The 27,207-nt window shown below is 34.3% G+C and overlaps 1 protein-coding gene across 1 annotated transcript in view; it reads left to right on the top strand.

Moving 5' to 3' along the window:
• SREK1IP1 (SREK1 interacting protein 1) overlaps nt 1-26,916 on the top strand; it is a 44,244-nt gene extending 17,328 nt beyond the window's left edge. The window contains exons 3-5 of the mRNA XM_045494495.1: nt 3,413-3,556; nt 21,206-21,278; nt 23,815-26,916. Of these exons, the coding sequence (XP_045350451.1) occupies nt 3,413-3,556; nt 21,206-21,278; nt 23,815-24,004 (407 nt within the window). The 3' untranslated portion in view covers nt 24,005-26,916. The remainder of the gene's footprint in view (nt 1-3,412; nt 3,557-21,205; nt 21,279-23,814) is intronic.
• Nucleotides 26,917-27,207: the final 291 nt, after the last annotated feature.

Here is a 27,207-nt window from a genome sequence, read left to right as displayed (position 1 = left end):
ATCAATCATGGGGTTCTACTCCTGAAGCCGAGACCACACTGTATGCTAACTTACTTGAGAATAAGAAAATAAAAATTAAAAATAAGTAAAAATTTAAAAAGATACAAGAACACTGAGAAAAGGGGAGGATATTAAATGCTCATTTTCCACAGTAGGAAGTCAATTAATTATGCCTGAGCTGAAAAATCAAGAGGTAGCAGTTATTAAGAGAAATGTGTATTTAGGGAAATAGAATAAATTAAAAAAAAAAAACTAGACGAGGAGAAAGTGATTTTGTCTGGTAAGGGGCAAATGGCAGGTCAGAAATGTGGTTTTTTATAGAAGTTTGTAAAAATGTGTATTTATGCACATTATAACTTTGCACATAGATATATATGTGATAAATGTAATAGTTAAAAAATTCTTGTGCTCTACCTAGTTGATTCTCTACTCTTGGAAATGCTAAGCTCTAACTCTCTTTGGAATTGACAGCTTTCATGTCAACAATTACCTAAAAGAAGGTGACAGCAAATAGGTTTGTTTGTTTTTTTCCTTTGAGAAGTAAATGTAGTAAGAGTGACATAAATAAAAAGTAGATGGAATAGAGTGTTGACAGAAAAAAAAAAATTCTAAACACATCTTTGCATGGGTGTAAGGGAATAAGAAAGCTAGAAGGATTAAAGCTTATAGTCAGTATAATAGTGGAGTTGAAAACTTACGAGATGGAACACTTCAGGTGATGACAAGGAGCATAGTGTGGCCTTGGCATCTAAAATGGCAAGGAACTATGAGGCCATGCACCACTCTAGCCTGTTCGCGTAGGTTTGTGGGAGGGCCTAGGGTGAAGAACCCAAGTCTGAGCCAGATTCCAAAGACTTCAGTAGATGGGCTATTAAACAGCAACAGAGAGCTGCATGGGAGATTAGAGGACTGCTATATTGAGAAACAGTATTAAGGAGCCTGGAGGATACTAATAATACCGAGATAAGCTGTGGAAAAGTGTTCTCAGGGAAGAGCCAAATGTCCTTTAAAACAAGTGGGAGAGGGAACAAACTGTGAAGAGGTGACACAATTTGTCCACTAAAGATTGCATGTTTCAGAAGCTGTCATAAAAGGATTGGGGGAGGGGCACCTGGGTGGCTCAGTCAGTTGGGCATCCGACTTCGGCTCAGGTCATGATCTCCTGGTGAGTTTGAGCCCTGCGTCGGGCTCTGTGCTGACAGCTCAGAGCCTGGAGCCTGCTTCAGATTCTCTGTCCCTCTCCCTCTCTCGCTGCCCCACCCCCGCTTGTGCTCTGTCTCTCTCTGTCTTTCAAAGATGAATAAACATAAAAAAATAAAATAAAAAAGATAGGGGGAGAAGGGGGTGATGATTGTAGGTCAGGGGAGCAGTAACAGCAATATGAGGGTAAGGCTTCAAGGAAGATAAATAGATTCAGAAGCCTTCATTTTTGGGTATCATAATGATAGGGATATGAAGCTTAGCGGAATTAGTTATGTTTAATAATTGAGAAGTTTATGATACAACCTTTATGTTCTCTATAATCATAGAGGTATTTAAAAATTATACCCTCAGAAGTTATTAGGCAAAAAAAAAATAATAAGATGGAGAAGATTTGAGCAACAGAGTAGACATAGCACTCTATTCAACAGTGATATATATTCTTTTAAAATGCATACCAAATCATTTCATGAATTTACTGCATGATAGTCCACAAAAGTAATCTCAGCAAATACCAAATAACTGATATCATACAGACCCTACTTTCTGATAACAGTGTAATATCTTTATAAATCAACAAAAACTTAATTTGAAAACTCCCTATGTTTGGAAACTGAAAAGAATACTTACAAATGATTCATTTGAAAGGAAATCATAATGAAGTAAACTTATTTCCAGCAGTATGGCAGACAGGATCCTCTTGCAAGCAGTTAAGAAACTTGTATAAAATGTGCAGTACATATTTTAGATACAATAGTGTTCTAGGAAGAAAATAATTAGGGAATGCTCAGAGGACAATAATCAAAGGAAAGTAGAAACTCTAAGAGGTAAGACTTGAGAGTATTTCCTGAGCCCAGGGTTCTTGAACTTGGGTTTTCATGGGTTTGCAGAGTGCAGGGGATAAAAGCAAGGCCCAGGGTCCTAAGATTGGGACTCTAATACGAGATGTTCTTGAATAAATCTAGAACTTCCAAGAGAGAACTAGAAATAAACTCTAGCACAGAGTTATGGTGAATCATTAGTGTGTTGTGGAGTCAATTGCATGGTTACTGTTAGCACTTTTTTGTTGCTTTTTTTTTTGTTTGCTTTTTGTTTTGGGATATCACATGTAGTACTCAGGTCACTTTTTGTTTCATATTTGTGTATTAGTGTGTATTTGTATTTGGTTGTATATATCAATACACTTAGTTTTACTGTTATTTTTTACCATCAGTGAATCATAGTAAAAAAAAAAAAAAAAAAAAAAAGGAAAGTTGCTGCCTTAGAGAAACAATGTCGTGTGCAGAAAATACATGTACAGCTACTCATTTCAGCATTATTTATAATAGCAAAGTACTGAAAGCAAACTAAGATTCTAGCAGTAGTAGAGAAGATAAATAAATCGTATTCTTATATAATGGAACATTATTCATCAGATAAAATGAGATAGTTATATATACTTATGTTAATATAGGTAAATCACAAAATATAATATTGAGTGGCAAACAGTAGTTGCAGATTGGTAGGTAAGTATAATTGAGTTTATGTGAAATAAATAATCAGATATGCTGTTTTGGAAAGATAAATACAACTTCAGTATGCCAATTCTGAAGAAAGAATAGAATGGGATTAGGACAGGGTTCTAAGGAATGGTGCAAGGCCCCCAATTTTGTGTGTGTGCGCGCACATGTGTGCAAACACTTGCCATTAAGAAAAAAAACACTCTAATTGAATAACGAAACGTTAACATGTGAGTGGATAGGCACTTGGATATTGGTTATATAATTTCCTGTACTTTTCTGGTATTTGTACTGTTTGATTTTTTTTTTTAAGTTGTATCATGTCATAAATATGTAACTGCTGTAGTTTTCTTGTAGGGATCAGCTTTAGGAGGTGAATGATGTCAGAATGAAAATTATTTTTCAAAATTAAATTTTTAAGTGTTTTTTAGAAAAACACAGTCAATTATATTGTCATGACACCTTTAATTAGATGAAAGCTATGTAGTTGCTATGCAATTAAGTACATAGGGAAAACAGGAAAAATTTCTCTGGTGTATTCAGAAAAAGCAAACTACTACTCACTGAATAAAAGTTGAAACTAAACATTATACTTTTAAAATTGTAACTTGTTTAACCCTGAGGCAACAAAATAAAAATATATCATAAAAATATAATGAGTATCTTTAGGTATCTTTTATTTTGTCATTTACATTTTTGTTTGTTTTACTTAGCTGGTCATCTGACATTTGAATGCCGCAATTTTCTCCGAGTAGACCCCAAAAGGGACATAGTTTTGGATGTGAGCAGCACAAGTAGTGAAGAGAGTGATGAAGAGAATGAAGAACTGAATAAATTGCAGGCATTACAAGAAAAAAGTAAGTAATACTTTTCTTTCCCTACATCCTTTAAAAATGTTTCTAAATGTTCTGCTTTATTATGTAATGTTTATTTATTGTTCTGTTATACTTATCATTAAGATACCTTGTGTATATATGTAAGAGGTACTGCATAGGTAAGGATAGACTTTGGATGTTGTAAGTACTTTGCCCCAAATCAAACAGCAGATCAGTGTTAGAACCAGGAGGCACATCAATTTCTCATTCCACAAAGCAGGTTTTGTTATTGTTGTTTTTCCATCACACTAAGATGTGTCACATGGTACAAAGAATCTGATTTAAGACTTGGTTTCTAGACCCATTTGGCCATTTTTTAGCATGTGACTTTCAACAAGTTGTTTAACCCCTGTGAACCTTAATTTCCTTGTAGGATAACACAAAACATCAGTTTGTCAAATCACACTAATTCAAATCAGAGATATTAGCCAGTACCAAGCTTTACTAAGAATTTCAAGTACATAAATGATCATGAAGCATAGGGAAAACTGCAGAAATTCTAGGGCCACCAGAACATCTCCCTGGGTATTTTCTTTCTTTCTCCTTCACAACCCATTCTGGCCAAGATTAACATGAGGTTTCTTCATTACACAAAAGAAAGTCATTTAATCATGAAACATGTCAATGTTATGTCCATATAGTTACATTTTCCAGTGAGCCATGCCGCATAAATCCATAGATTCCAGGATTATATATCATAAACTGTCTTAGATCCAGTACATCATGCTATAAGTACTCTATAAATAAGGATTCTCTTGCCAACAACTTGATTGTGGACTTCTAGCTTTTAGAACTGTGAGAAAAAGCACAACCCTCCACCTTCCACCCCCAAAGGTATTCTCGAGCTAGCAAACACCATTAATTTGTTTCCAGGAGGTCTGTCATTAGCATGATTACAAAGAGATTTGACCAAGTTACCTTCTTTTTTTGTTGGTGGCATGCTCCTCTCTCCTCACAGAAGGAGTAGATTGTATACCTGCTGTTTAATCATTTCTTTCCCATCTTGTATATAAAATGGCCTATCCTTGAAGTGGGGCTTTTAGGGATACGGTGTAATGCTGTATGTGGAAATACACCGTGGACTTCAAAATGATATATGGTAGATGTCACACAATCAAAATGCAGCTTGTTTGAATATGGCTTTAGGCATAGAATGAGAGATACAAAAAGTTAAAATCTTACTTTAGATTATCAGAGAACAATAAACAAAAAACACCTTAAAACTTCTTAAGCTTTCCATATTATATCTAGTGAAGGTAAATGAAAAGTCAAATGCCAGAGTACTAGGACAAGCTAAGAAGGCAGAAGAGGGAGAGAGTCTCAAAGAGGATCACTAAGGCTGAGTATATACAGCTTCAAGTAAAAGTAGCTGCTTGAGTATATATACTTGATTTTATTCCCTACTGAAACACCACTGAAATGATAATGGAAGAATTCAAAAAAAACATAAATGCACAAAGACAAAATGAGGTAGGAAGCAATAGTAACACAGTTATGAAAAGCAGTTGGGTTTAGTAACAACGGACTGCATACTTGAGAAAGTTCAGTCCTTTAATAATAGGAAATCTGAGGAGTAACCTGATAGTGCACATTTTAAAACTCCCAGACAACTTGATAATGAGTATCCTTAGGTACCTCTGTGAGGATGTCAGTAAAGCTAAAAACAGAGGAATTGGTTAAAAATCTGAAGTAATTCCCTTCAGTTACCTTTCCCTACTCTGTGAAGCCAGATGGCTTCCCTCCATTACCTCAGTAGGCTATTGCAGCTCTGTTTTCTAGACAGGTAAAACAAAGGGTCTTTAAACTGAGATATACCAAACACCTGTGAAAACAGTAAGTTAAAGGTGAGAACCTTCCAGCCATCTTCACCTGTTTGGTTCCCAGACATGTATCACCCAGGCAGAAGATCGGAAGATCTATCTTTGGGAGATCTGACCAGTCTAAGAAAAAAGAAATAAAGATGATGACCAAAGACGTGACATAGTCACATTATCAGTTAAGTTGAGATTTCCATGCTTTGCTTGCTCAAAGCTTCAGCTTTTTAGACAATCATCAAGCACTAAATTTCTGAGGAAAGACCCTCAAGTGAAATATAGATACTAAAACCAACCAATGAACAAAAAAAGTCAGCTTGAAGGATACACAGGCTGTGAAAGGAGAAAAAAACAGAAATCATTAATATCCAGTTTTATAGAAAGATAAGATATAGCACCCATGAAACAGAATAAGATACTATAAAAAGAACAAATCAGCAAAAGAACTTTTGGAAATTAAAAAAGAAGCAGACATAAAGAACTTAACAGAGATGGAAGATAAATCTAACAAGCAAAACAAGGGAAGGAAAAAAATAGTTAAGACAATTGAAGAATCAGTCTAGGAAATACTTCATTCACCTGAGTCCCAGATACAGAATACAGAAGGAATTTCCAGGAACTGAAGGACATTAGTTTCCAGATGAAAGGGTTCAACCAGTACTAAGCACAGTGTTAAAATTAGACTCACATAAAGGCACACTGTTACAAAATTTCATATCATAGGAAATGAGAATATAATTGAAATTTCCAGAGTCAAGGATAAAACAAGTCATAGGTAAAAAATCAGGAGTCAGAATAACTTTGTTCTTCTCTAAAGTGATACTGGAAGCTAGTAGATGTGGATAATGCTTTCAGATTTTTGAAGGAAAGTTGTATCCAAATTAGAATGATATACCCAACCAAATTATCAACCAAGTGTGGAATAGAATAAAGGCATTGGCAGACATTCAAAATGAAAAAAAAAAAAAAAAATTATCTCTCACATACCCTTTCTGAGAGCACTGATTCCAGAGGTTTCTACCAAAGTAAGGGAATATACCCTAAGAAAGAAGACTTTATAGGAAGTAGGGGAGATAGGAAGGGAGTCCCTAGGTCACTTGTAAAGGAGATCTCAGGAAGACAGGCACCAGGCATAGAGAGCAGGCTGAAGGAGCAAAGCTGAAGATTCTAGAAGAGAAAGCCCAAGATTGCCAATTCCACAAGGACAGTTTCTATCCCATCCGTCTACACTGCTGTGTCTAAAAACAAAAAACAAACAGAAACCACCACCCCCCAAATCCCAAAACCAAACAAAAACAAAAACTTGAGAATTAGTAAACCTCTTAGAAAACACCTAATTTAAACCTAGTTTTACAGAAAAGGAACTGAAGACAGATGACTCCCAAGTGACTAACTCATCACAGTGAAGCCAGCACCGTGATCTGTGTTTCTTGCCTACTGGTCCTATACTGTTTACACTGTAGTGTGCGGCTCTCCTACTGTGGAGATTATCCAGTCTTTTGGTTCTTCACTTTTTTTTCCTTCACCATATGAATCTTGAAGGATAAAGTACACTGTCATTGTGAATAGAGGTTTATTCTAGAGGTGATTTTTCAATCAGAACACCTGGGACAAATCTACCCTGGCAGGAAAGGGAGGGAATTAACATACCATAATCACCAGGAAGGGATAAAACTTCCTTGTTCAAATCAGCTTTCCCTTACTTTCATGCTGAAAATGACTGACTCAATGTAGATTTTCTTTCTTAAAAAGGTACACTTGCCTATGGTCACTTAGAGGCTCAGAACTTGTTTCCCAGTATCATGACTCCCACTCAGGAGAGTGCTCATTCCTGTATATCATGCAGATTTCAGTAATAAAGTATTATAAAAGGGATCCAGGTGGCTCAGTCAGTTAAGTCCGACTTCAGCTCAGGTCATAATTTCACCATTCGTGAGTTCAAGCCCCACATTGGGCTCTGTGCTGACAGCTCAGAGCCTGGAGCCTGCTTCAGATTCTGTGTCTTCCTCCCTCTGACCTTCCTCCACTCATGCTCTGTCTCTCTCTCTCTCTCTCTCTCTCTCTCTCTCTCAAAAATAAATAAACATTAAACATTTTTTAAGGGGATGCAAATTTATTTCATGGTTATCTAGTGGAAGCCCAGTGCCCCCCCCCCGCCCCCAACTCCCGCCATTCAAATAAACAATAAATTGGTTCGTAAATACAGGGAAGAAGGGAGTGTAGAGGTTGTGGTTCTTAGTTCCATTGATAACTTTCTGTTACTGCTCAGGATGTCTGATGGGGTCAGGGTAAAACACTGACCTATTGATTGTGAGTTCTCATGCCATATCCTTTAGTACTCCTGAGGGTTCCTTGAATCCTGGCTTGGTTCTTCAAGATGGGGAGCTCTCGTACCAACTGTCTTGACTAAGTTTTGTGTGTGTGTGTGTGTGTGTGTGTGTGTGTGTGTGTGTGTGCTTTTTCTTTTTGTTTTTGTTTTTAATGACAATAAAAATAGTGAGCCAGGAGAAAGCTAAGAATTTTTAATGTGCTTACATTAATTAGTTCTGCTTTCATGAAACAGAGACATAAAGGGGAGGAGAGATAAATGTCACCAAAAAATAAAACCCAAAATTTATTTTTGTATGTTATGTTCTTTTTTTTTTTCTGTTTGTATTTATTTCTATTGTATATTTTTCAATGCATTTTATATACTTAGGGAATTAAAAGAAAATAATCTTTCATTTAAAACAAATAAAATAGTCTAAATGACAAATATATCATTTTTTTGACACAAATTAGAAAATGTGAGAGCAGGACTTGACATGGATGGGTACAATCATTGCAGTTTTATTATAATCAACAACCTGGAACCTGTACAGCCTTCTAAAATTGTGTTACCAGTGCTGTGAACAGGGAAAGATTGAACAATCAGTGTCTGATGAGGATTATACAATCTTATTGACTCACAATGTGTGTATATGTATGTTTATGTGTGAAAATGCTTACTGTCTAGTGACACTACAATACTCTAGGAAACTTGTTAAGGTTTTATACTGTGTTTTAAACTTGCTGAGAAACTTTCCTTTGGAATTGTATATGATAGTAGCAAATATTTGAAGACCTGTTTATATTAGAATATACAGAAAGTCAAGGTAAAATTTTACTATTTACAAAGGACCCAAGAAGTTCAAGAGTATGGATTTTTTTTTCTCATTCTATTTTACCTAGTGTTATTTAATATTAATTAGCTATTTACCTGTAATTAGGAGGTATTACTCTACTTATACATCCCTTAATATTTTATGATATTCTTTTATTTCAGTCCAGAAAATAAATATATTTTGACAAATTTGGAGGTTTGGGTTATTTTGATGGTTTGGTTTGGTTAAGAAAGTTTTATGAAAAAACAAATAAATAAATAAATAAATAAATAAATAAATAAATAAATAAAAGTTTTATGTCATGGGTGCCTAGGTGTGGCTCAGTTGGTTGAGCATCCAACTTTGGCTCAGGTCATGATGTCACTGTTCCTGAGTTCGAGCCCCACGTTGAGCTCTCTGCTGTTAGTGCAAAGCCTGCTTCGGACCCTCACACACTCTCTCTCAAAAATAAATACACATGAAAAAAAGTTTTATGTTAAATTCATACTTGATATCATTTAAAGATGGTTGATACTGAACAATGCCCAGGAAATAAATGCCAAAATAAGATATTTGCATATTACCATAATTGTATTTGTTATTTCCTTTAGTAACTGCTGGAATCAGATTCAAGTAAATGACTTACACTGGTGGTTTCAGGGTTCATAAAGATAGGGCTTACATGAATCCATGGGGTAATTGAAATAAACCTCTGTTTGGCTCAAAATGTACTTTTTATAAGAAAACTATAAAAGATATTTGCAAAGTAGTTGATTAGAAGTCACAGCAGTGATTGGGAAATTTAGATGAATGGATCTAGGTTGGGAACTATCTAGTCAAGTATTTAAAAGCAACTGGAGTAGCTACAAACCTGGTGACATATGCAGACAAAGATCTGGTATCTGACCCTGCAGGTACTACTGGACGGTTTTTTCTTATTATTACAGAGTTGTCTCTAAGCACAGGATCATATCCTCTGACTTCTGTATGTCACACAAGAGACTGCCACTCTTGATGATCGTTAAAAAATTTAAGTGCTAAGGAGGCTTTTGCCTTCAATTTTTTACTCCAGTGTTTGTATCTTTTACCAAGAAATTCCTGTTTTGCAGAAACTCAAATTCTTTTCCCTATGCCTGTGTACTATTCAATATCCTGTCTCAGACCTTCAATAAATAGAGGTGGAATAGTTTTAAGAATGGTAGTATAGAAACACTGAACTGTCTAAATCAAACTTTCATCTTCAGTGCTTGAATTCTCATACACTATTATCGTAAGTACTGCTAGTTCCTAAGGGTAGTAGCCAGGAAAAAAGATGTCTTAAATTCTGGGATTGTTTTGTTTTTATTAGAACTAATTTCTCTATATAAACTAGTCAGTGGACTCCTTATCCATCATTCCTAAATGGAAGAGGTTATTTTTCCCATAGCTACGTGTTTGCTTTGTTTCTTATAACTTTGGGAAGGGTCATGTTTACAGTAGTCATTCTGAGCTTATTATAGCTACAAAAAAAAAAAAAAATCTCGAGATAAAGCTAAAGTGACTAATATCAGATCAAGTCAATTTCAAAACAAAGAATGTTTCTAGAGATAAAGAGGGTTTCTTTAAAATGATAAAAGTGTTAGTGAAGAGGGCATATGAATACTAAGTGTTTATGAATACTAAGTGGTTATGCACCTAATAACAAATTTAAACTATATGAGACAAACCCTGATAGAACTACCACAGAAAATCCTTGTGGATAAACAAATTCACAATTACAGTTGTAGATGTCAGTCAGATGTCTCAATAATTGATGGAACAGGTAGACAGTAAATCAGAAAGGATATAAGACTTGAATAACACTGTCAGCCAACTTGACCTTTTTAATATTTATAGAACACCTCACCCAACAACTGCAGAGTACACATTTTTTTCAGGTTCACACAGAATGTCTAGCTAGATAGACCTTATTCTGTGTTATAAAACAAGCCTTGATAGATTTTAAAGGGTTCACATTATGCAAAATATATTCTCTAGCCACAAGGAAATTAAATTAGAAATATAGTGACAGCTTCCTGGAAAATTCACCCAATATATGTAACCTAACACTTCTAAATAACCCACTGGGTCAAAGAAAAAATGCAAAAGGAAATTACAAAGTATTTTGAACTGAATGAATAAAAACACAATATTTATGGGATGCTCATAAAACAGTACCTAAAGGAAATTATAACACTAACTTCCTGTATTAGAAAGCAGAAATATCTCAAAGTTATGACTTCACCTCTGCTTTAACACACTAGAAAAAGAAAACTGAATGAAACCCAAAGTAAGCAGAAGAAAGATAATAAAAAAAGATTGGAGATGAAATCACTGAAATGGAAAATAGGAAAACAATAGAGAAAATTAGTAAAACCAAAAGCTGGTTCTTTGAGATCTATAAAATTGAAAAATTGCTATCCAAACTGATCAGGTAAAAATCAAAACAACAAAAAAAATCAAAACAAAAACAAACAAAAACAAAAGAAACAAAAACAAAACAAAGAAACAATACCAGAAATGAAATAAGTGATAATACTACAGATTATACAGATAGTAAAATAAGGGAATATTGTGGAAAACCTTATGCCAATAAGTTGAACAACTTAGATAAAATAGACAATTAGTTGAAACATACAAACTATAAAAACTCTCTCAAAAAATGAACTGAATAGCCTGCATCTATTAAAGAAGTTAAATGGTTAGCTTAAAAACTTTCAACAAAGCAAACTCCATAGCTGAATGACTTTTCTCCTAATTCTTCCAGATGTTGAAGGAGAAATAATGCCATTTCTACATAAGATCTTAAAAATTGAATATGATGGAGAACTTTCCAACTCAATTTTTAAGACCAGCATTCCTCTGAGAAACTACAAGAAAAGTAGAGATTCCTATAAACACAGGCACAAACAGAATTTTAAGCAATTTTAGGCAATTAAAAGAACTTTAGCAAATCAAATCCAACAATATGTGAAAAGGATAATATAACCAAGTGAAGTTTATCCCAATAGTATAAGATGTGTTTCATGTTCAAAAACAAGACAATGTAATTCATCATTTTTAACAGCTCTTTACAAAAGAACACGTAGATGATAATTACAGTATTTTAAATAATTTAAAGAAGTCCACTGTCCATTTCTGATAGTTTGATAGTAAACTAGGAAAAGAAGGGAACTTTATCAACTTCATAAAGGACATCAAAAAAAAAAAAAAAAACTGGAAGATTACATAATACCTAATGGTAAAAGACTGAATGTTTCCATAACATAAGGAACAAAGCAAAGATGTCTACTCTTCCCACTTCTACTCAACTTTGTGGTGAAGATTCTAGCCACTACTCAACTTTGTGGTGAAGATTAAGGCAAGAAAAAGAAATCAAAGGCATCCAGATTGGAAAATAAAGAGTGAAAACTATTTGCAGATGACATAGTTTTCTATGTAGAAATCCTGTGAAATCTACCAAAGAAAACTTCTGGAACCTAATAACCTAAGAATGAAGTTTAGCAAAGTTGTAGAATATAAGATCAATCAATGGGCAAAAAATCAATTGTATTTCTGTATTGTGACAATAAACAATCAGAAACTGAAATGTTAAAAATACCTTTTATAATAGCATTAAAAATATGAAATATTTAGGGATAAACTGACTAAAAGATGCACACGACTGAAGCATGTAAAACATTGCTGAAGGAAATTAATGAATGAATCAAAAGATATACCATATTCATGGAATAGAAGATTAAACATTTTTAAGATGTCATTTCTCCCCCCCTTGATTTATAGATTCAAACTAAACACAATCAAAATTCTAGCAGGCTGTTTTAGAAACTGACAAGCCAATTTTATAATTTTACAAGCCAATGATAATATCTTCCAGAATTGTAGTATAGTATCACAACCAGGATTCTGACATTGGTAGAGTCAAGATACAGAATATTTGCATCACTCATATCACCTTTTTAATCTTTATTTTTTATTTATTTTTTCATATTGCCTTTTTAAAAGCCACACCCACTTCTCTCTTGTCCTTACTACCTTCTTAATTTCTGGCAACCAAAAATTTGCCATTTCTGTAATATTGTAATTTCAAAAATGTTTTATGAATGGATTCATATAGTATATAATCTTTTTAGATTTTTTTCAGCTAGCTGTAAGTCTCTAGAGATTCACTGAGGTTGCTGCATATTTCAATAGTTTGTTTCTTTTAATTATCGAGTAGTGTTTTATCACATAGATATCCCATAGTTTGTTTAACTCTTCACCCACTGAAAGATATCTGACTTGTGGACCATTAGGGGCTATTACAAATAAAGCTGCTATTAACAGGATTTGGGTGAACAGAAATCTTCATTTCTATGAAATGAATACCCAGAAGTACAATTATTGGGTTTTATGGTATTTGTATCTTTAGTTTCTTAATAAACTGCCAGACTGTTTTTCAGAGTGGCTATACTATTTTACTTCCCTACCAAAAGTGTATGAATGACCCAGTTTCTCTGCAGCCTCACCAGAATTTGATACTGTCTTTTTTTTTTTTTTTTTTAAGCATTCTGATAGGGGCACCTGGGTGACTCAGTCAGTTAAGCATCCACCTAGATTTCAGCTCAGGTCATGATCTCAGGGTTCTTGAGCTGGAGATCACGTCCGGCTCCATGCTGACAGCCCAGAGCCTGCTTGGGAGTCTTTCTCCCTCTCTGTCTGTCCCTCCCCTGTTCATGCTCTCCCTCCAATAATAAATAAACTTAAAAATATATATATTTTAGCATTCTGATAGGTGTGAAGTTATATTTCATTGTGATTTTAACTTACATTTCCCTGATTGCTAATGATGTTAAACATCATCTCATTACTGTTGAATCCTTTATGTACTCTAGATTCTAGTCCTTTGTTGGATATCTGGTTTGCAAATACTTTCTCTTAATATGTTGCTTATCTTTCCATCCTCTTAATAGGACTTGAACAGTGAATAGTTTTTAATTTTCATAAAGTCCAATTTCTCAATTTTTCCTTTTTTAGATTACTTTTGGTGTCAAAGATAAGAACTCTTCCTATCTTTAGATCCCAAAGATGGTCCCCTTTACTTTTTTTTACAAGCTATCACACCACCCCCCAGGAAGGACATGTATGATATTCCTTGGATACTCCCAGCTATCCCAAAACAAGAAAGGACAAAAAACAAATGGTTAAACTGGTTAGACTCTCCATCAGTTTATGAGAAAAAGGCAATTCCATCAATAGCCTTAAATCCATGAACTCCCTACTGTCTTAATGCTTTGCTAGAGAGAAAAACAACCTTAGGTTGACAATAGCTAGGCTTCCAGTAGTCTGTGAGACTTTAGCATGTGAAAATCTTTTTTGAAAACTTACCTTTTGACTCTACCTCCTCCAAGTCCATGGTATATAATAACCATTCATTCTTGACAACCCCAGTGCAGCTCTCTCTGCCCATGGTCCTGTCCCCATGCTTTAAAATCACCTTTTGCACTCTCCCCAAAAAGTTTTGTAGTCTTACATTTTCACTTTAAGTCCATGATTCATTTTGAGTTGATTTTTGTAGAAGATGAGATATTTAGGACAAGTTTTATTATTTTGCTTAGGATAAGCAATTATTAGGGCACCTGGGTGGCTCGGTCGGTTAAGCGTCTAACTTCGGCTCAGGTCATGATCTCACGGTTTGTGAGCTCGAGCCCCACATCAGGCTCTGTGCTGTCAGTTCAGAGCCTGCAGCTTGCTTTGGATTCTGTGTCTCCCTCTCTCTCTCTCTCTGCCCCTCCCCCACTCTTGCTCTGTCTCTCTCTGTCTCTCAAAAAATGAATAAGCGTTAAAAAAAAAAAAGATAAGCAATTATTCTAGCACTCTTTGTTGGAAAGCTATCTTTCCTCCATTGAATTGCTGTGTACTTTTGCCAAAAACCAGGTGGTCATATTTGTGTGGGTTTGTTTCTGAGTTCTCTCTTCTGTTCCCTTGATCTATGTGTCTGTTCTTCCACCACCGCCAACAGTCTTGATTAATGGTAGCTATATAATAAGTCCTGAAATTGAGTAGACTGATTCTTCCCACTTTATTCTTTTCCAGAAATATTTTAACTACTGTCTATTCTTTCCATATAGATTTTTAGAATAATTCTATGTCTAGAAAGAAATCTTGCTGAGATTTTGACACGAATGGCATTAAACATGTGTATCAGTTTAGGGAGAATAGATATCTTTACTATGTTGAGTCTCCAATCCAAGAACTTAGTCTGTCTCTCCATTTATGTAGGTCTTTCACTTGTTTACATAGATTACTGTGTAGTTTTTGTGAGAAATAAGCCCACTGACCCAATCAAAGGAGGGATGCAGAGACTGAGCACAGTGAAGAGAGGCTTCTTCTTGCAAGAGTGGGTGTCTGGTGGACAGGCACAACTGGGCGGTTACAGCAGGCAACTTATCTCCTAAATGGTGTATTTTGAATTTTGTTTCTGTGTATTTATTCCCAGTGTGTAGAAAGGCAATACCTTTGTGTCTATTTCTCTTATATCCTTGCTGAACTCAATTATTTCATTTTTTATAGATTCCTTGATATTTTTTATGTAAACCATCATATCATCTGCAAATGGGAATGGTTTTATTTTTCTCCTTTAATCTGTAAGTCTTTATTTCTTGTTTTTTTTTTTTTTTCTTTTGTTGTTGTTGTTGTTTTATTGCCATACCTAAAACTTATAGTACTGTATTGAGAAAGTGGTGAGAGATGACTTTCTTACCTGGATTCTAATCCTAGAGGGCAAAAGCACTTAAACTTTCACCATTAAGTGTAATGTTAGTTGTAAGTTTTATGTAGTTGCCTTTTATCAAGTTGAGAAAGATTCTCTCTATTCCCATTTTTTTTACAGTTTTTATTATAGAATGGTTGTCAGATTTTGCCAATTCTTCATTGATCAGTATGATATTATGATTTTTCCTTAGCTTGTTAATATGGTAGATTATATTAATTGATTTTTGAAAATTGAACCAGCCTTGTATCCATGAATTCTATTTGCTAATATTTTGTTAAGGATTTTTCCATCTGTATTCACGAAAGATGTTGGTGTGTAGTTTTCTTGCTTTGTACTATTTTAGTCTAATTTTGGAATCAGAGTAAGAGTTACATAGAGTATTGATAAAATTCCCTTCTCCTATTTTTGGATAAAATTGCATAAGATTTGTATGAAAGTAGTATTTATTTTTCTTTAAATGTTTGGTAGAGTTCTTCAGTGAAGTTATCTGGGCCTGAAGATTTTTTTTAGAAGTTTTAAAGTTAGATATTCAATTTCCTCAATAGTTAAAGGGTTATTGAAATGATCTACCTCCATTAGGTGAGTTGTGGCATTTTGTTTTTTGAGAAAGGGGTCCATACTATCCAAGTTGTCACATTTATTTTTGTAGGGTGTTCATAGCTTTCATTTATCTTTTTGATGTATATAGGGTCTGTAGTGGTAACCCTTTTTTCATTTCTGATATTGATGATTTGTGTCTTTTTTTCTTTCACATTTTTCCTAGAGATTTGTCAGTTTTATTGAACCAGCTACTTGTTTCATTCTTTTTCTCTAATTTTTTTGTTCTGTTTTCAATTTTATTAATTCTTGTGCTTTATTATTTTTCTTCCTTGTACTTGCTTTGGGTTTATTTAGCTTTTTCCCCCTAGGCTCTTGAGATCAAAGTTAAGATATAATCAATTTGAAACTTTTCTTCATTTCTATCCTAAGCATTTAGTGCTATAAATTTTCCTCACAGCACTGCTTTAGCTGTGTTACACAAATTTTAATATATATCAGTTTCATTCAGTTAAGTATGTTTTGTTTTCCTTGAGACTTCCTCTTTGCCCAGTGGATCATTTAAAAGTGTTGTTTTGTTTCCAACTGTTTAGAAATTGCCCTGTTATCTGTCACTGATTTCTTATTTGATTCCATTAAGGACAGAGACATAACTCTGTATGAGTTCAGTTCTTTTAAGTTTGTTAAGATTTGTTTTATGACACAGGATATATTCTGTCTTGGTCTATGTTCTATAGGTACTTGAAAAAAATGTGTATTCTACTCTTGTTGGGTAGAGTGATTTTAAATCTTGTTTAGATTCTATTGTTTGATGGTTGTGGAGTTCTTCTGCATTCTTGCTGACTTTATGTGTAGTATCTATTAATTGTTGAGAGAATTGTCGATTTGTCTGTTTCTCCTTTAAGGTCTCTCAGTTTTGCTTCATGTATTTTTTAGCTCTATTGTTTGGTGCATACACATTTAGGATATGTCTTATTGCTGAGTTGAAACTTTTATCATTATATTTGGCCCTTTCTCTCACTGGTAATTTTCTTTTTTCTGAAGTCTATTTTATCTGATCTTAATACAGTCACTCTAGCTTTCCTTTGATAATGCTTGTTTGGCATATCCATTTCTATCCTTTTATTTTCAGTGTGTCTATATCTTTTTCTTTGAAGTGGGAGTCTTGTAGGCAGTGTATAGGTCAATCATATTTTTCAATCAACTTTACCAACCACTTTCTTTTAATTGGTATTTTTTTACATTAATGTAATTTTTTATATGTTAGAGCTAATCCTACCACTTTTTTATTTGTTTTCTGTGCACTCTGTTTTTCATTCTTCTTTTTTCATTTTTGTTTTTTTTTCTCTGCCTTCCTGTGGATTACTACTTGAACACTTTTTAGTTTTATCTGTAGTGTCACTGGAACACCTATAGAATTGCATATAATTTATCTGTAGTGTCAAAGACACATTGTGTCCATAGTGGGTTTTTTTTAATTTTTCTATGATATTTTATATGGCATTTTTAGTGGTTGCTCTAGGTATTAGATTATATATACATAATTTACCACAGTCTACTGGTATTGTCTTTTTACCAGGACAAGCAAAGAGTAGAAACCGTGCCTCCCTTTATGTCCCTTTACCCTCTTTCCTTTACAATACACTTGTCGTAAATATATTCTCTACATACATTTGAAACCACATGAAACAATGGTATAGTTTTTGCTTCCACAATCAAACATAATTTAGGAACTCAAGAGAAGGAAAGCCTGTTGTACTCAGGTTTTTGCTTATTCTGTTCTTTCTTCTTGATGTTCCAGTGTTCCTTCTTTTATCATTTCCTTTCCATTTAAGGAATTTTCTTTAGCCATTCTTTTAGGGTCTGTCTGCTGGTGACGAATCCTTTTACTTTTTCCTTATCTGAGAATGTCTTAATTTCTCCTTCATTCCTGAATAATATTTTTACTGGGTAGAGGATTCCAGGTTGACATTTCTTTCAGCATTTAAAAAATAGCCACTTCTTTCTGTCTTCCATGCTTTCTAATAAGAAATCTGCTTTCATTCTAATTGTTTCATTCATATAAGTAATACATTATTTTTCTCTGGCTGTTTTCAAGATTTTTTTTCATTAGTTTTCAAAAGTTTAATTTTCATATCTCGATATGGATTTCAAGTACTTTTTAAGCCCCTCCTTCTTTATACTCTTTATGTCTCCTTTGACATAAATATTGTATCTTGTGTTACTATCCCACAGATCCCCAAGTCTCATTCCTTTTCTTTAAATCTGTTTCTTCTCCATTGCTCAGATTGGGTGATTTCTATTATTCTGTTTTCCCATTCAGTGATATTTCTATTCAGTGCTTTGCATTCTGCTATTGAGCCCATCCACTGAGTGTTTTAATTCCATTTATTGTCATTTTAGTTCTAAAATTTCTATTTGGTTCTTTGGATTTTGTCCCATTTTGGGGGGCTTTCATATTTTTTCACTTCTTTCAAGCATTTTGTTTCTTAGAAACATTTTTATGATGACTACTTTAAAATCTTTTTTAGATTATTTTAAAAATAATCTCATTGTGGTGTTGTTATATTGATTGTTTCATTTTTCATTCAATTTAAGATCTCTGGACTTTGATGAGTTCTTTTCAACCAAAATTTGGACATGTTTATATTGTATTATGAAACTTTGGCTTTCCTTAAACCTTGTCTTTTATATGATTTTCTTTGGTACCACCCCAGAAGAGAAAGTGGCTTTTTATTGCCAGGGGGAGACAGAGGTTCTGTTTCCCCACTTAGGTTCTACCAACACTCAAAGTGTTCATGGCTTCTTGTTACTGCTGGGTGAGGGGATGAGTTCCAGCTCCCCATTGGTATCCCATGGTGGGAGTGGTCTTGTTACTTACTACTGGGTGATGATGAATGCCCCCACTTTCTTAGATATCTTCTGACATCATTTCAGCATAGATGGGAGGGGTACCTCATTACTACTGGCTGGCAGCAGAAGTCAAGGCTTCCCAAGTGGTCTTTATTGACACTATTAGTGGATATCTCTTTACTGGGTAGTGATAAAGGTCCTGGTTACCTACTTAGACTACTCATGCTGAGGAATTGGGAGATCTTGTCACAGCTTGATAAGGGGGAATGTCTAGGTTCCTCACTCAGAGTCTGCTGACATGGGTGGGGGTTGTGCCAGTTTTTTCTGTGGTGTTCGGCTTGAGTAAGGGCAGTTGTTACCTACAACCTATTTGTCACTAGGCTGTCTCTGTTTTGGTCTTTAGGCTAGAGAAATCTTTTTATCTGTACCTGTATTGACATTGCCAAAGCTGCCAGCTTCTTCAGCTCCAAGTCTGGGCTAAAGGAAGCAAGAATTCTGCAGAACTCACTCCCATGTCTTTCTCTGGATTTCAAGATCCATAGCTAGTCTGTCTTGTTTCTACTTTAAAGTTGTTGTTGTTTTTAAGTTTACTTATTTATTTTGAGAGAGAGAGAGCACAAGCAGGGGAGGAGCAGAAAGAGAGAAAATCCCAAGCAGGCTTCGCACTGCTAGCTCATAGCCTGACAGGTGGCTCGAATCCATGAACTGTGAGATCATGACCTGAGCCAAATTCAAGAGTCGGGCACTCAACCGACTGATCCACCCAGGGACCCCTACTTTTCAGTTTTTACGTTTGTTTTTACAATGTCTGGTATTTTTAGTTGAACTTACTGGGAGAAATAGGAAAAGTACACTTGCTCCTCTTCCCAGAAGCAGAAGTCCAACTTACTTTTTTTCTGTGCAACTGATTTTTGACAAATATGAAATAAGTTGCAAAATATTATACATGCCACTGTATTTGTATGCCATATAAAATATCACTTATCCATCTTTCAAAAAAGAGAAAAACTTGGGACTTATTTGTAACTATTTTGTATAAGTGATTGTATGTGCATATTTGGTTGTATGGATAGCAAGCTTAACAGAAAACACACCAAATTGTGTATTTCAGAAACAAGTTAGAGAGTAGTATATATTCTTTCCTTCTAGGGTACCAATGACATAAATATTATTACATTACTTTACAGTCCTGTGTTCTTAACATCCTAGAATACCATAATCCTCATTTTGTTTGAAAAAGAAAAATTTAGGGGCGCCTGGGTGGCGCAGTCGGTTAAGCGTCCGACTTCAGCCAGGTCACGATCTCGCAGTCCGTGAGTTCGAGCCCCGCGTCAGGCTCTGGGCTGATGGCTCAGAGCCTGGAGCCTGTTTCCGATTCTGTGACTCCCTCTCTCTCTGCCCCTCCCCCGTTCATGCTCTGTCTCTCTCTGTCCCAAAAATAAATAAACGTTGAAAAAAAAAATTAAAAAAAAAAAAAAAGAAAAAGAAAAATTTAAACACCTGTATTTGAGGGGTACCAGGTTAGCTCAGTCAGTATATCATGCAACTCTTGATCTCAGGGTTATGGGTTCAAGCCCCATCAGGCTAGGCATGGAGCCTACTTTAAAAAAAAAAAAAAAAAGGCTGTATTTGATTGTATTGTTTTGTTTTTTAAGACCTGAAATAGTACCCACCAAACTGTTGACATTGATCCGGTGTAGGAATAGCAGTGGAGTACTTGAATTTTTTATTTAATGTACCTAGTAGTAGTTGAAATTTTTATAAATAGCATGTAATATTTTTATAAGCTTCTCAATAAATAAAAATAATTAGTGGACCTTGAGGGTATTAAGCTAAGTGAAATAAGTCAGAGAAGGACAAGTACTATATGATTTCACTTATATGTGAAATCTAAAAAAGAAACAAACACATAAAAAAGCCAAGCTCAGAGATAAAGGAAAAAGATTTGTGTTTGTTAGAGGCAGGTGATAAGGCTGGTCAAGGAGTACCGGGGTGCCTGGCTGGCTCAGTGGATAGAATATGGACACTTGATCTCATGGTTGTAGATTTGAGTCTCATGTTGGGTGGAGAGATTATTTAAAAACAAAATCTTTAAAAAATAATAAAAGAGGTACAAACTTCCAGTTATAAATAAGTCATGGGGTTGTAATGTATAGCATGTTGACTGTAGTTAATAGTACTGTATTGTATGTTTGAAAGTTGCTAAGAGGGTAGATCTTAAAAGTCCTCATCACAAGAAAAAAATGTTGTTGGTATGTATGTAACATGGTGACAGATGTTAACTCGACTTACAGCAAATATTTTGGAATGTGTACAAATATCAAACCATTATGTGGTATGCCTGAAAATAAACAATGTTATATGTCAATTTATACCTCAATTTGAAAAACAAGAAAGGAGAAACTGTTACAAGAGAAGTGCAGTATCCTAACCAATAAAATTCATCAACCAGTAACCAAAGTGGAAAAACTGTATACATACCATATTAGTGTGCAGATTCATGGTGTCCTGATTCTTTCCCCTCAATACACAGGAGTAAATGAAGAAGAGGAGAAGAAAAAAGCAAAAAGCAAAGAGAAAATCAAGTTGAAAAAAAAAAGAAAAAGGTATTTTTTTAACATCATTGTTTTTTAAAAGCAGGACTGTGAATCCCAGATGGATTATAAAATTTTATATTTTGTGTGTAGTTAATTTAACACTAATTCTTTCCTTAATGGGGATCAGATATTCAGTTGTTTCAGTAAAATAACAGTCCTTGAGGAATCAAAACTAAAGTCAATACTCAGCCACCTTGAATTTTTTTTCTTGGAGCAAATTAAGGTATAAATAAATAATAGCCCCCCCCTCCTTCTTTTATGTATTCTATTTGTGTTCTAGAATTTAGAGTTTAAAACATCAGCCACACTTTTAATTGGATGATGTCTAATTTCTTTACATATATATTTTGTCCTCATGTATAAAGTTGGGGCTTAAGTATTTGTATTCTCAAAATGTCATTGCAATGGCTACAAAGTTATTAATAGGATTTACGTACCCACTTATTCTAACAATTCATTCAGGTCTTTCAGAACCCACATCAGCCACCAATGAATTTTTAGTGTCAGCTCTTTTAACAACTAACTGGTTAAAGCAATTGATCACAAGAATTAAGAAGCAGCTTCTTTTATGGTTAACAAGTACAGTTTCATATATACTAGAATAAACATATATATACAGATATCTTTTAAGGTATTTGACAATAATAATGTCTGACTTGGACCCTAGTTCTCTAATAGAGTAAGTTCTGAAAATCAGGTGTTACTTCATAGAGCATTTAATACATACCTTTCAACACCTCAGCTACTTCATAATTTAGAAAAGTTCATTTTCTCTCAAGTGTTGGGAGTCAAATAATATTTAACATAAAAGCTAATAGGAAGATAGAGGTCAGTGTATTTTATAGTCGGACTAATGTATTGTTGAATCATTTGCATTAGCACACCAAGGATTGTGTATAGACAAAATGAAATCATCTGTTTTCTTCCAAATTCTAAGATACTTGTTTTATTGTAACAGATTATTTATTTGAGCCTCTCTACTTTGGGTCTCACAGACCTCAGACAGGGCCTGAAATTAAATGAACTTTTCTAGTCATACTCAGCAGAGATTTTGCCACCTCTTGGAGTTGTTATGTGCAAGTCTAACACCGGGCCTTAAAAATTAAAATCCAGGACCAAAAAGCCAAAGAAAAATGTACAAACAAGCTCTACTCAGAATCCAGAGGTCAAGCAGGGTCTTTAAAACAGGAAAACAGGCAAGAGTTGACAATAACAGAGATGAAGAGGGAATAAGAGAATACATGAGAAAATAAGACCAGGAAACAGCCAGAAGTCTAAGTAAGACAAAATGGAGAAAGAAATACAGCATTACAGAAATGAGGGAAAACTCGGAGTTTCTAAACAAGAAATTCAGTCAAGTAATTCATGAGAATCACTGACAGACACAGACTTGAAGTCTCATGCATTTATTTCTTGCTTACTGTAGGTCTGTGTCAGGTTTTCTTAGTTTGGGCTTTAACTTCTAACGGTTAGCTCACTACTACCTTTTTAGAAAGCTGTCTTTTTTGGGGCGCCTGAGTGACTCAGTCGGTTAAGCAACTGACTTCAGCTCAGGTCACGATCTTGCAGTTTGTGCGTTTGAGCCCCTCATTGGTCTCTGGGCTGACAACTCAGAGCCTGGAACCTGTTTCCAATTCTGTGTCTCCCTCTTTCTCTGCCACTCCCCTGCTCACGCTCTGTCTTTCAAAACTGAATAAACATTAAAAACAAAAAAAAAAAGTGTCTTTTTATTTTTTATTTTTAATTGACTCAGTTTCTGTCTTCTGACACATTTAGAGTTTGGGTGTGGGGAGATTGTTGTATACCTACTTATATAAGATCTTAAGAGATGGCTTTTCTGTTTTTTGTTACTTTTCTCTTTTTTAATACTAGAGGAAGGAATTGCATAGTTTTTTTTCCAAATCTAGTATTAGAGGAATATTAGAAAAATAAAGAATAATGATAAATCATCTTCGTTTACTTGTATGCATTTAAAACGTCTCTTTTTGTAACTAGTGAAAATTACTTTGGAATGCAAGTGCTCATCTGTATCACTTGAACAGGAATTTAACAGAAGTCCTTTTATTTAGCTAATTTTCAGCTTTCACCCATTTTTACCAAGGTACAAATATAGCCCTTTTTACATAATTGCATCCTTTTGTAGCTCTTTTAAGAGAATATGCTAACAAGTTATTGTGTATGTAAATGAATTGTATATATGATAAAGGCTTGGTAAATACCACTTTGTTTACCTTATAAGATTTTGAAGGGTACAACAGGATGAAAAGCTGAAAATCACAGAAAAATTATTGCATCCTTACTGAGTTTAAAACTTAATACTAGAGTTGAGCAAAACAGAGTTATTTGTTTTGTCAGCTTCTATGACCAAGGAGCAAAAATTCTGAAGTCTATATTGTAAGAGAATACAAATATATAAAGCACATTTCGAGTTTCTTTGTTTATACCCCCCTTTGCTCCAAGAATGATTTCAGGCAGTTAAATCCCATTTAAATTTAGCTATTAGCCATAAATGCAGTTATCAGTCAGTCTCTATTATTGCCCATAGGTCTTATTCATCCAGTTCCACTGAAGAGGACACTTCAAAACAAAAGAAACAAAAATATCAGAAGAAAGAAAAGAAAAAAGAAAAAAAGAATAAGTCAAAAAGGGGGAAACACCACAAAAAGGAAAAAAAGAAGAGAAAAAAGGAAAAGCATTCTTCCACCCCTAATCCTTCTGAGATCTGCAAAAAGTAACTGAATCTTCAGCCTAAGCCATTAAATTTTAAAATTTGGTTTTAGAAATTATTTGACCTTCCTTGGAATTTGCTATATAATCATGCTTTGCAATAAATCACAACCTTTTCCATATAGACATTTTTTTCGTATATGGGACCATTGTCTTCTGGCAATAGATTTTTAATGTGCTGACTATAAAGTATTGAATCAGTCTTATTACTTGATAGCCACACCCCAAATATAGATATTTATACATACAAAACACATCATTTTTGGTATTCATGACTGTGTCTGACTAGTGTTGTTACTTTATAAGTTGATTGTAAATGGCTTTACTCCAGTCAACACAGGTAATCTACCTAGCAGTTAATGAGTATTGCTCAATCAAGTGTCCACCTTCCAGTGATAAAATGAGGTAGGGGATAATGCTTTGCTCTTGACTCTGAAAAATTTAATAGCTTTATTTCCTATGATAATGTATAAAGATAGTGAAATTTTTCACTGTCATTTTTAAATCTTGAAACTTTTTTGGATGTCAAAGGAAATGAAGCTGCTTCACTGGTCTTAACTAGGACATTTTAAGCGAATGGTGTTGGCAAGAAGATAATGAAAATACTTATAAGGAAGTTTTACTGTTACACGAAATGCAGAGTGTCTAGTACCTGCCTCCTCTGTTATTGTAACAATTAAAATTCTCTTCCTCTTTTAAAAAGACAAGCGTAGTCCAGCCTCTCAGAGTCTTGCAGAGATGATGCTGTGTTGGGTAGAATATTTAGGATAGACTCCTGGGTTGTTTTACAAATGTGCCATATTGGCATCTCTTAAAGTGATACCTCAAACACAGAACTTTTTAATTAGGAGGATGACAGCTAAATCATTATTAGAACTGATTTTTATTGTATCCTGTATGTAAATTTTATGAAGCTTGTTTCTATGAGTAATGTGGAAATTTTTTATAAATGTGAACATATATATTTATTTGTCTAAAATAATTTGTAGTTTTGAAGCAGGTTTCACACTGAATTTATGGTTTCAAAAATGACCAGTTTGGGGTGTTTCTCTCTTTTACTTCATTCTTAGACCTTAAGAGCAGTGACAAAAATTTAGGGTTAAGAATTTTATTCTGTACTTTTTAAAATATAAGAGCCAGGGAGTTGCATCATGAAAGCCTTTATATAACAATGAAAATTTTATATGAGTAAGCATTTTCAAGCATATATCAGTAGATATAAATGTTTCTTACACTGTTAATTTCACAATGATCAGTGTTACTTACTTTGCTTGATATTTGGATATCCCTTACGCCCAGTGAGTTAAGCACTTAGCAGCATCAAACATCAATCACTTATCATGGCACAGCACCAAAGATTGCATGTACTCACTGTGGTGCAGTTATAAATTTTCAGATTACTAACCTACAGACATGGTGTCAGGCAAATTCATTATGGTGAAACCAGGTAAGTACATGTAACCTCGCAAGCTGGAAAAATGTACTGATTCTTTCTTCATCCAGCTCCCCTTGCTCACATGACCTCACTCACACTGGGGGAGCTCACAGCTCCTCATAATATCTGCTTACCATGCTGAGATCTAGGGAAGCTACACCCACATCCCTCTTCTAGCTTTATACTGAGGAAGCTTTCACTCTTCTAGCTTTTCCATCACCTAATTTCGTCATATGGCCTCTTCAGAAAGAAACTCTTTTGTTTAAATAGCTTAGTCAGGTGTTGAGAGAGAAACATAGAGTTATTAAGTTATTACATTTTTAACTGTTTGTTTGGCCTTTGCTGTATTTTCAGTATTTTTTAGCTGTATTTTCTGAAAATACGGTTCTTTCATTATCATAATGAAAAAAATAAAAAAACTTAAAAATGATAGGAAAATGCTGCATGCACAAGGATGGCCTCATCCCATTTTAACATGGTTAAAAATGCTAATAATTATAGTGAAACAAAAGTAATCTAAAGTTACTTGTGAGTTTTATTTCTGTTAATCGTAGAGATTATAAATTGGCTCATTAGATTTGTTTTCTGAATGGGAACACAATTGATAATGGTCCAGAAGAGTTACATAAAATTCAGCATCATTAACTAATACAGTGTGCAAATTAAAAAATTTTATTGCTCAGTAATTTTGTCCCCTAGATACATTCTTGGAATTATTCTTGAGTAAATTCCCCATAGTATGAGAATAGTTTATAAAACCTGTCATCTGAATAAAATTTATTTGTTTTTACTGGTTTTCTTGTAAAGTGATCTTGTTGGGATTGGATACAAATCTCACTAATAAATTTTAGGAGAAAATTAGTGAGATTTTCTATGAGGCAGTATGTACGTAGCAGAAGGAAAACTGAACTTAATAGTAAAAATCCAAAAAGTCCTGGCCTTTCTAACTACCTTCGTGACTTTCAACTAAATTATTTAGCTTCTCTGGGCCTTGGTGTATTTGATCTGTAATATATTATACACAATTATCTCTGAGAACCCTTCCAGTCCTTAATGTATATGATTATCAATATGTTAGTATAATTCAAGTAATATTATTCATTTTAGAAATTGCTGTAGGTAGGCAGGTAGCATTCTGTATTGGTAAAGGTTGAATTTATTAATATACCTGTTAAACACATTCAACTTCTTTAAGCAGGTAATTGATATTTGGTTTACATTCTTAGCAACCAGTGTATGTTTTTTTCATCAGATGCATATAGATTTTATGTTTAGATTTGTATCTCTAACCTGATTGTCTAAATACTCAGGCTATTGCTTTTGGGATGATGGATCCACTCCCCACAAAATTCCCTGTTTCTTTTCTCCGTATCCTCTTTTGACGAAAATCTCTCAGAGGTATCCCTAGTTCTTGCCCCTAATGTACATCTGTTCACATCTTTGGTTCTCTGAGACCAAAACATCAATAAATAAGGAATAAAACAATTTTATGTGTCTATATTTACGGTTCACTCCGTCTAAAATTATATAACCCTAGGTCACCTTCATTTTAACTAGATTGAAGAGTTATTAATAATGTTGATAAAAATGTCATTGCTTCCTTTCTTCAGCAAACATTGACTGAGTGCCTGGCATAGCAAACGCTCTGCTAGGTACTGGGGATACAGAGATTAATAAGACTCACTTGCTTCCCTGAAGGGGTTCATAGTTTAGTTGGTGGGAGAAACAACAGAACACATCAGTGTATAATAAATACAGTGAGTGACCTGAACATGC

The sequence above is a fragment of the Leopardus geoffroyi genome, chromosome A1, assembly GCF_018350155.1.
Source record: "Leopardus geoffroyi isolate Oge1 chromosome A1, O.geoffroyi_Oge1_pat1.0, whole genome shotgun sequence".
In the NCBI taxonomy this organism is placed as follows: Eukaryota; Metazoa; Chordata; class Mammalia; order Carnivora; family Felidae; genus Leopardus; species Leopardus geoffroyi.
The sequence above is the reverse complement of the archived record's forward strand: the minus strand, read 5'-3'. Positions and strand labels throughout refer to the sequence as shown.